This window comes from Gymnoscopelus braueri, assembly GCF_963280865.1.
Source record: "Gymnoscopelus braueri genome assembly, chromosome: 20".
Taxonomy (NCBI): Eukaryota; Metazoa; Chordata; class Actinopteri; order Myctophiformes; family Myctophidae; genus Gymnoscopelus; species Gymnoscopelus braueri.
In genome coordinates, this window is record NC_137622.1 from 13,654,530 (window position 1) to 13,665,328 (window position 10,799).

Sequence of the window (10,799 nt, forward strand, 5' to 3'; positions counted from 1 at the left end):
GGACCCTCAAAAGTATCCGTATCTTCCGTATTGTTCAATAAAAACATTTTAATCCAATTGGTGGCCATCTTCTCCAATTTTTTTTCATATGCTTTCAACTGCGCAACCGGCTGGAAGGTGTACTGCACTCTGATACAGTATAACTCTATGAAAAAATGGCCACCAATCAGATTGAAATTATTTGTATTGGACAATACAGAAGATACAGGTACTTTTGAGGGCCCGAACAGAATGTTAACATTTGTGGCCATAGTGTAAACACTTCATATTTGAAATTTGAACGTTTATGTAGATGTATGGCTACAAATAAAAAAAAAGCAAGCACCAGGTTGAAGTTTATCCATGACGGACCTTGTGTGATCCAGTGCTAACACTATGAAAGAACAACGGAGGTGATTGGCTGTGTTAAATGACGTTGTGTGTGCGGAAGCGTTTCTACTGTCTCCACGTCTGTTTGGTTTCTATGCGTCTGTTTAATAAATAGAACACTTAACGCTCTAATGTCTCATTATCTGTTTGAGAAGAGAAAAAAGAAGACTTTGCTGTTATTTGTATTATTATAGTAGTGGCACTTACACTTTATATAAAGTTGACACTGTCTCTGAAACAGGTGAGTGAGAATATTTCTATATATTATAATATTGAACCTGCTGAACAGGGTGAAATGAGAAAGAAGTTTAACATTACAGTGTTACATTGCCTTGCCCACAATATACAGTTTTTGTATTATGCGAATGCGAATGTAATTTCAATGTTTCAGTGAATCCAGTCACTACAACGATGAGAGCCAGTTCTAGTAGAAGTAGGGGATCGTTTGATGGGTTGATAAATGCCATTATGATGATGCTGCTTTGTTGTCACCTGCTGTCCACCACCGTCAGCCAAAAGGTGAGACTCATTCAGTGCATTAGCACTACACATAATGGCTCTGTCCGATTATAACTCTTTGGCCATTTTTATGGGTCTCAGGTAAACATCCTTTGTTTTATTTTGTATTATTTATTTTTATTGTTTTCTACAATATTAAAATATTATTTCTAAAGGTTTTCAATTAAAAAAAAATACAACTGGCAAATGTTCAGGAAAAAAATCTAACATTTTTCAAAAGAAATGGTACCATTTCTGTCTACTTGCTTTGTGTCTCAGGGGAGGGCTGTGGACAGTTCAGACACCTGCCTACCAACCAGTGACATCTTCGGTAGGCAGGTTTGGTCATTTCAAACAAGATTTCAACCCTTTTCCTTTAATGCAAGAACAATGTAAATTATTGCAGTTTCCATTTGCTTGGAATGCCCATCCATGATGTAATTGGTAACTGTCCACAGCTCACCAATGAGACACAGAGCCAGTAGACATAATTGTAATCTTGTAATGAGCATTATTGATGACCAATTATATGAAGATCTGGTTGAAATTGGGTGAAGTGCTAAAATGCCATCCGATTCTACCAATGCAGTTTGTACGTACTGTATGTTACTATATCAGTGGTGCTCAAACCTTTTCATGTCAAGGACCCCCAACATTTCGGCCACCGACCCCCATCTCAAAATATTTTGTTCCAGACACCCGCAGAAGCAAGGATTTGAGTTTATTTTTTTTAAATGAACGCTTTAATTGATTTGTACAAATGTTCATGATTTTTCAAAAATCGCAGATCTACAAGCTCGTAGCGCGGTATGTAACACACTATGAGCTTGTATATCTAAGTATACAATATTGCTTTTTAGCCTGACTCCGCCTTGACTGTGGTGGAGGGCGGAGACGGAGGCGAGGATGAAACCACAACAGAAAATGAAGAATTTGACCTCAAGGTGGTCCAACCTACCAGCGAGTGGCAGACCCTCAAACCAGGTAATGGCATCAGTGCTTCTGAACCTTTTTCTTTTTACCTATGGACCATTATATTTCAAACCATTTTGAAGGATATTTTGTATTTAGTTTTCAGTTCCTTTGGAAAGGAATCATTAATGAACTAAAAGCCAGTCAAATGGTTTCTCTCTCCTAAATGGCGGGGTTCCCCCAGGGGTCTGGTCTACGGTATTTACTGCCCTCCCTGTTTCCACTTTACACCAAATATCTTAGCCAAAAAATAACCGATCTACAAGCTCACAATGTGTTGATATCCTCCCGGGTGGTCATTAATTTTTCTGGTAGGTGGGGAATAGTTTTATCCCTGCTTCTGTTCAGACTGAATTAGGTCAATGCATTTCATTTGGGGAAATGTAGACTGCCTGATATGATTGATATTTATGATTTATCACAATTTAACAATTTCATTAAAAATGTAGGTTAACCACATTATCCCTGATGTCCCTATTTTGGGCCATTTTTTAAAAAAATGTTCAATTGTCCCCCTCCCCCCCTGTTTCCCCCCGCCTTCAAATAGACTACTATTGAAGATCATACTTCTAAGTCTATTTGTCTCCCTGTCTGTTATGAATATCTAGGGGAGGCAGTGCCAAGAGGTTCCCATGTTCGGTTAAACCTTCAGACAGGGCAGAGAGAGGTGCGGCAGGGAGAGGAGCAGAAGAAATACTGGGCAGAAAAACTCAGGTAGGATTATCTGAAACACTGTTTCCACTCTATTGAAACGCCTGCAATTTACTGGTAATGTTGGCGTCCTGTGGTAACGTGTGCTGATCTTCAATGCCAGTATATTTTGTACGTCACCCTGCCTACCTAGTCAGAATACAAAACATCACATGGATGCAACTGGGACGTATCATCAGTGTTGTAGCCTGGGGTCTTCGGTTGTTTCGGGTCTCGCAACATACACCCTCGCCCAGGTGACCCAGCCGGCGGTTGATCAAGCCCCCGACTTACGTCCCAGTAGCTACCCACGGTCAGTCCTCTTAAGCTAAATTCCAATCCCCCAAACTCGGTCACTCGCTCACTCTCCTCGCTTCCTCCACTCGTGCCTAAGCCCCGCCCCTGCGAGGAGCCGAGGATTGTTTGCGAGGACGGAGTGGTCGACCGGTTGGCCTCACAGGATCGGAATGCACTCAAGCGCCATTTCAAAGCGACGGCAAATTCCGCGATCACTTATGACGTTTCATACAGCTGGACCAGAGCAGCAGAGGCGTGGATGAAAATATACATGCATAGAATAATATGCAGGTATAGAATAATACAGAATATAAGAATAGACAATTCATCAATGTGGATGGCCACATTGTTATCTTTATAGTTAACATTTTGTGCAAAGCCATTTATTCCTGAAATAGTGAACGAAGCGCCAGGATGAGCAAACTTACATTTATGAATTAAATCCTGACCCGTCCCTCTTTTTGCTCGCACAGTCCCCAGTCCCCAGACCCCCCACCCCCCGCAGCAGTCCCGCACAGCACTGCTGCTTTATTGCCACTGTATATAACAGAGTATGTCTGACTCTGAATTACATCATTCATGTAGGGTGGCCATACGTCCTCTTTTACCCGGACATGTTCTCTTTTGGGGGGCTATCCGGCGGCCTCCGGCCTGTCTGGGGGGGTTTTATAAACTCCTTCAAATGTCCGGGGTTTTGATAGTTTGGGTGATATCCCCCCCCACTTCTGGGACGAAGAAAGAAGAAGAAAACTCAGACGAGCCGGAGGTTTCTACGGGTGGAAAACGGAACGCTCGTCCTAAAACACACTGCCCCATTTTTTCGCGGGCCGAGGCCGCCGGATTAGACCCGGGGCGAGGGTGTTTTAGGACGACGGTCCTTCCATTTCAGAGAGGTGAGCGAGCAGCGCGATGTAGACCCGCCAATGTTTCCTTTTTGCTTGATATTGTTTTATGGCGAAATAAATCATGACTGATAGACATGAAAGAAGACCCTTCACAGCTAATACAGAATTTTAAATTTTAGAATTGAATGAGTACGGCTATAGTTAAATAGCGTGAAGTGTCCTCTTTTTGGGAATTCAGAATATGGTCACCCTATATTCAGTCCACAGAATATGGTCACCCTATATTCAGAAAAAGTAATCTATAGACTAATCGCTAAGAAAGTATTGGCCCCGTAAAAGAACATGAAGTGATGACTTTGTGTGTGTGTCTGTGTGTGTGTGTGTGTGTGGGTGGGTCAGGCAGAAAGTGGAAAGCCAGCAGCCCTCGTTCAGCACTGCTGAGCTGAAAGAAGCCCTGAAGAAGATGGAAGAGCTGCATGCAGAGAGCTCAGACACCGTCCAACACCACAACAATGAGGTAACAACACCTGCTCTATCACATTTTTTTAGACATTTCCAACCAAGTGGAACCTGATGTATAACACTGAGGATTTTACATTGTAGATTGGGGTCCCGGAGATTAAAACAAAAAAAGGATCAAATGGGGGTCTATGTCCTGATGCATATCAAACTGGGGGGGCTAGAAAAAAAACTAGAGCATCACTGAATGAGAGTGGGACCCCAGTCTAAATCCTCAGTGCTTATTCAAAAAACACTTTTTCAGACTTGCATTCCCTACCTAATTCTAATCCCCCTTTTCTACCTTTTATTTCTTAAACATTTTCTTTTGTGTTCCTAGTTTTTAAACCTTTTAACTCGTTTTTTTTTTCCTGTAAAGCGACTTTGAGTATTTAGAAGGGCGCGATCTAAACTATATGTTGTAGTATTATTATTAATATTATTATTATTAAGAGTGCACAAATGGAACCAAATGGACGGTCAATTTGGTTCCATTGGCTTACTCTGGGAGATACAGATCCACAATGGGGGTCTGTAACAATGGAGAATGGACCCGACATTGAGAAGTAGTGCTGTATGCTCTGTGTTTGTAGGACACAGTGAGGTCTCAGTACCGCCCTCTGGAGGAGTTGAAGAGAGACATGGCTGAGCTGGACATGCTTGTGGAGACTGATGCTCAGGTCAGCAAAAAGTCAGAAAAAACTGTTCTCAAATAAAAGTATTGTTAATTTTAAATAGTAGAAGTAAAAGTAGTCATCCAAATAATTACTTGAGTAAGAGTGAAATCTTGTTTGAAATGATATGTATATGGATGCTAGTGCTGAAGTGGTTAAGTAAATGTAAATCATGATTACCCGCCACGTCTGCCTACAGGTAGCATGGTTGTAAATTGTTGAAGGGGACTCTATTTCCATGGGTTTTTTTGTATTTGTTTTTTGACAAGTGACTGTTGTGTTAATGCAGATTCTGAGCCGCCTGCTGGCCCAGTTCCGCAGTACCAACATCACCACAGAGAGACAACTGAAAATCCTGCTGGAACTAGAATACCTGGTGCATCAGGTACACCACACACACACACACACACACACACACACACACACACACACACACACACACACACACACACACACACACACACACACACACACACACACACACACACACACACACACACACACACACACACACACACACACACACACACACACACACACACACACACACACACACAAGCTCTATATTCTGATAGTAATCATAGTTCGTTTTTGCCCCAATGAAGGCCATTTTTTAATAAAGGCTTTTTTTATTATACATTTTTCCTCCTTTTATTCTTGCCTTCCTCTGTTATGACATGAGCAAGCTGTAATCCTAAACAGAATTTGTGTGTGTGTGTGTGTGTGTGTGTGTGTGTGTGTGTGTGTGTGTGTGTGTGTGTGTGTGTGTGTGTGTGTGTGTGTGTGTGTGTGTGTGTGTGTGTGTGTGTGTGTGTGTGTGTGTGTGTGTGTGTGTGTGTGTGTGTGTGTGTGTGTGTGTGTGTGTGTGTGTGTTAGGTGGATAATGCCCAGACGTTGTTCGCCATGGGGGGTCTTCAGATCATGTTAGATTGTCTGAACAGTTCTAACTACCAGCTACAAGAAGGTTCTGCGTTTGTTCTGGGATCTGCTCTGTCCAGGTAGGAGGAACCACCAATCACTTAACCCTAATATATTGTTGCTGTCAGGCAGAAACCTTGTATCTCTATGTTTTATATATAATATATTTTAATTAATTACCTACTTCAAGTGTTGCGCAAAAGTAGTAAAAATGCTGATTTACATTCTTGCTCGCAAGGTGTCGCATAGTGACGTGTTATGCTTGATCAGCTATTTTTGCTATTTTGAAATATTAGAAAGTCAAAGTGGTTAAGTGTAAAAAAGAAACTTCACGAGTATTCAATTAGTTGAAAAAAGTACTCGAAAGAATAATCGCTAAGAAAATAATCAGTAATTGCATAACAATTGTTCCTTTGTCCTGCAGTAACCCAGTAGTCCAGGTGGAGGCGGCAGAGAACGGCACCCTCCAGAGGTTGCTGACATTACTGGCCACTCCAAGACCCCATAGTGTTAAAAAGAAGGTACAGACAAGGTTTACAGCACGCACCCCCGTAGGCACAAACCATCAAAAAAGTAACTGTTATTAGTAGGAGTGCAACAGTTAATCAAACTTTAACAGTTAATCAAAAACTGATTTAATCTATTATAAAAAAGAAATAAATCATTAATTGATTTTAATAAAAAGAGAAGAAAATCTACAAGCTTGTAAATCGCCTAGGTTTGCTATTTTTGTGCAACACTGTTGTGCAACACATTTCCTGTCTCTGTACTCAGGTTCTGTTTGCAGTGGCATCCCTCTTACGTCACTTCCCACACGCTCAGAACCACTTCCTGTCACATGGGGGGCTGCAGGTCCTATCAGAGCTGTTCAGAGGTGAAGGAGGCGAAGGTCTCCGTGTTCGTATTGTCACGCTGCTATACGACATGATCAGTGAAAGGGTAGGCCCCAAACCCAACCAAATATGCATTTACATCATTCAAATGAAGCAATAAGCCACAAGAGGCTGAGGCCTTTTTGCCTTTTTCTTTTTAACTTTTCGCTTATGTTCGCCCCAAAATAGGGCTAGATTATTAATCGATTATTTTATTGAATTTTCGATTATCTTTTTTTTTATTATAGTCGATTAAATCAATTGGTAATTAACTGTTCTACTGTCCTTTGCTCCTCCATGCAGGATGTGGTTCTGCAGCCAGGCATGGAGCCCATACCGGACGCGTCCCATGAGGAGCGCTTGCGTCAGTACTCCAAAGTGCCCCTGCAGCCACAACTGCTGGAAGGAGGATGGTGTACTCTGGTGCCAGAGCTGCTGGAGTCTAGAGAGCATGACTGGAGAGAGAAGGTGGGTGGTAAAATGTCTTAGTGATTATTCTATTACTTTTTTGATTAGTTGGATAATCGAGGAGCATGTTTAAAAAAAAAAAGTTTTTATATCAATTAATCGATTAACCAATGTGTTGTGTTTTATACTTCGTCACAACGGTGTCATGCAAATAACAGATTTAATTAATCAGCTTAAGATCATCATATTTTAACTGATTTGGAAAGCTTTTGAAATTCTTTACAACTTTTTGCCTAAAATGACATGCCCAAATAGGGATTGATTACTAATTGATTAATTATCGATAATTTTCATAATCAATTAAATCTGTTAGTTTGATTAAGTGTTGCACCGCTACTAGAGGGACTCTAGTGTTAATGCTTAATTGTATGTCCTGTCCTATTGCAGACTTTGCGGACATTGTTGGCGATGGCTCCAGTATGTTTGCCTCAGTATCGCTCAGACAGCTCTCTTTCTGTCATGCTTGTTGCCCTGAGGGGCCAGTACCAGGAGCTGGTCCACACAGAGAGGGTTCTGGGAGAAGAGGACGGTTACTTTGGGGAGATACTTGATCTGCTTGACACACTGGAGTTCAAATTAAAGTGACTTAAACCTGCCTTACAGCTATGATTCTGGTCAAAATGATTGTGGAAATAAATCAACCCACTCACGGACATAAGTTGTGAACATTTGATGTCGTTGACCTGGTTTTGAGGTAACTGGTGTCATTACAGTTCTGCACAAAGGCTGGACCTGCTGGAAATGTGCTCCGACTGAATTCTGCAGATCTACAAAATCACAATGTGTTGCATTGTGACTCGTTGTCAGCTTGTAGATTTATTTTCATGAACTATACATCAGGTTTAAAGCAAAATGACACTATGGTACAAGTTTGGGTTGTGTAGTTAGTTACCTTGCGATGACTTAACTCCAAATATTGGTGAGATATCTTCAGTAGTTTCTCTGTTGATTAGAAATTGATCATCATTACTCATCTCTACCTTGACTTACATTGCACGGTGAAACAGCTGTCAAAGTCTCACCTTTTAGCAAAGAAAAACAAAGCAGATTCTGGCAATGTATATGATCTTAAAAAAAAAACTGCTACGAGATTTTCTTAAAATAAAAATGTCTTTAAATAAAAATGTCAACTTCCTGTTGATTTTACTACTTGAATGAGGAAGAAAAGCCGGACTGGAGACACAGATCTGGATCTTCAAATAGTGGTATCAACAGGATTTAAAAAAAATGTATTATATTATTTTATATATATATTATTTTTAAACAGGCTGTACCGGGTTGTTAGAAATTGCTTTGTTTTCATTTGTTTATGTGCTAAAAGTGTGACTTTGAAACCTGTTTCACTGTATAATGTAAGTAAGAATATTTTTATTTTGCATTATCAAATGGAAGGAGTTGCAAGGAGTTTCATTGGTGTGGACTGGCCTTACATCATGGCAAGATAACTACTCAAACCTCTACCACAGTGTCTGTCCAAAAATAACTGGCTGCTAAGTTTATTTTCATCATTATTTATTCTAAATCTATAACTTTACATTCTGTTTTTACAGCGGGGCTCTGCAAGAAGCTTACCATCTATGATAGGGTGTATGTGTGTGTGCTTGTGTGTAACCAATCAGCGCCAAACTTTGTATGCACATTGGCTTTAGGCCGCAGAAATACCTCCACAATTTAACTTTTTAAAGTTTATTTGTACGTTTAATACTTTTTGAAATATTTTGTAATTCATTGGGACTGTGATCGTGCTGAAACTTTGACCAAATTTGGAGTCATATGTTAAGGACGTCACAGATGAATGATGTCACAGACTGGTCACATGAAGTCCGAGATCCCAACCAAGATCCACATTGGAGCCACTCCGTTTCTATGTGGATCACGAGATCCACATAATTATCTAGCTCTATGTTCAGTAGCTTTTAGTTAATCACTTACTTTGTGTGTTTTAAATAATGAGAGAGGTAAAGAGACTTGTTATTTTTTGTTACAAGAGACAATGAACTGTTATTTTTAAGTCTTGCACTTTGATATACGTTATGTAACACGTTATGTAACATAACGTATATCAAAGTGCTAAACTTAAAGATTATAACTAGTCTGTCTAGACAGGGCTTTAAACTGACAACATAACTTATGTCACATCTAAGAGTGCAAAGAGTGTGAGTGTGAGAGAATCATGATCTCAATGCTTTGGGAGGAAAATTCACATTTTAACAAGAATTGTGCAACCCTATCTCCCTGTCTAATTTATACCATGTCAAATTCCTGATGAAGATCGATTAGATAACGTTGAAAGCCACAATTTAAAAAATGGAGCTCAGAACCAGTGTGCAGAGTTTGTTTGTTTTGCTGTTATTTTATACATTGTCACACAAACCTTTCAATATCACAGTCAGAGGATTTGGACAAAATATTTTCAGATGGGAGTCCTTCTGCCCTTGGGAGATCTGAACATCTGAGAATGAGGAGGCTCTAACTCTCTAAGACTATTTCACAAGATTGGGTCCGGGGATCACATTCACCAGTGGTCTTACAGGTCTGCAACGGGTTTGTGGATGTAGACTTGGTCAAGTCCTACAGAGGTACCACTACACCTGAACACCAAGCTGGCCTGGAGTGGGAAGTGGAACACTGAAGCCTACAGTTGCCTACAGTATATACTAAGCTGACTGCCCTTCCTGAGGAGGCTCTGGTTCTTTGATGGGTGTAGAACACTGGTTCTCAATGTCAGATCCAGGGATCACTTGAAGTCCAAATGGACAGCTCTGTAACTCTGAGAGTGTACAGGAACCGGGCGAACCGGTGATGTCCTCTCTCCCCACCTAGTGCCCACTACGGCCACCCGTATACTACCATTATACTGAAAGTTTATCTATTGGTTGCATAACATTCTGGAATTCATATAGGCTATCCTCCATACAATATCCACTACTATGGTATTTCAATGTCTGTTGATATATTTGATTATGCATTAAGTGAGTATGGGAAAAATTGAAATTCAGTTATGCTTGACAGGGTTTTGATTTCTCAAAGTGGGGTCCGGGGACCCCCATGGCCCTATGTACATAAGCTATTTATTTTTAAAAAGACATTCTTTGAAAATGTTTGAATATTTCTTTTACATTTTTGACACCACAAATCTTGTATGGGGGTCCTTGGCACAAACTCTTTTCAGATGGGGGTCTGCGGCCAAATACACATTAATTTAGGGGGTCCTTGAAATGACAAAGTTTGAGAGCCACTGCCATATGGTTCATGTGAATTCTTACTTTTATTTCCGAGTACAGCCGAACGCATCATCACTCACGGGGGGGGTAAAAGTGGACAGTTTACGAGCGGCATATGAACGCACCATCGACAGTGTTGCCATGTCCGCTTATTATAATCGACTTTGGGCTTCTTTCTCTGTAAAGTTGCTTGTAAAGATTGGTTAGTTGCGCTGGTTGCGTTTTTTTGGGCTTGTTTCTAAAGTGTAGTCGCTTATTTGAGCTTGTTTCTTAAATGTTATTTAAACCTGTGGCTCTCAAACATGTTCATGTCAAGGACCCCCAAATTAATATGTATTTTCCGCGGACCCTCATCTGAAGATGTTTTGAGCCAGGGAACCCCATACCAGATTTGTGTTAAAAAAGATTTCACATTTTACACTTCTTTTCCTCAATATAAAATAGCAGATCTACAAGGTAGATCGGCTATTTTAG

At 40.5% G+C, this 10,799-nt stretch overlaps 1 protein-coding gene across 1 annotated transcript; it reads left to right on the forward strand.

Moving 5' to 3' along the window:
- Positions 1-434: 434 nt before the first annotated feature.
- On the forward strand, positions 435-9,333 carry sil1 (SIL1 nucleotide exchange factor). Its single transcript, XM_080416193.1, has 12 exons — positions 435-610; positions 761-888; positions 1,728-1,851; positions 2,448-2,553; positions 4,071-4,188; positions 4,763-4,849; positions 5,133-5,228; positions 5,720-5,841; positions 6,186-6,282; positions 6,536-6,700; positions 6,937-7,101; positions 7,489-9,333. Exons 2-12 carry the CDS (start codon positions 781-783, stop codon positions 7,684-7,686), a joined length of 1,386 nt encoding a protein of 461 aa, XP_080272319.1. The 5' UTR covers positions 435-610; positions 761-780; the 3' UTR covers positions 7,687-9,333.
- The last annotated feature ends 1,466 nt before the right edge of the window (positions 9,334-10,799 follow it).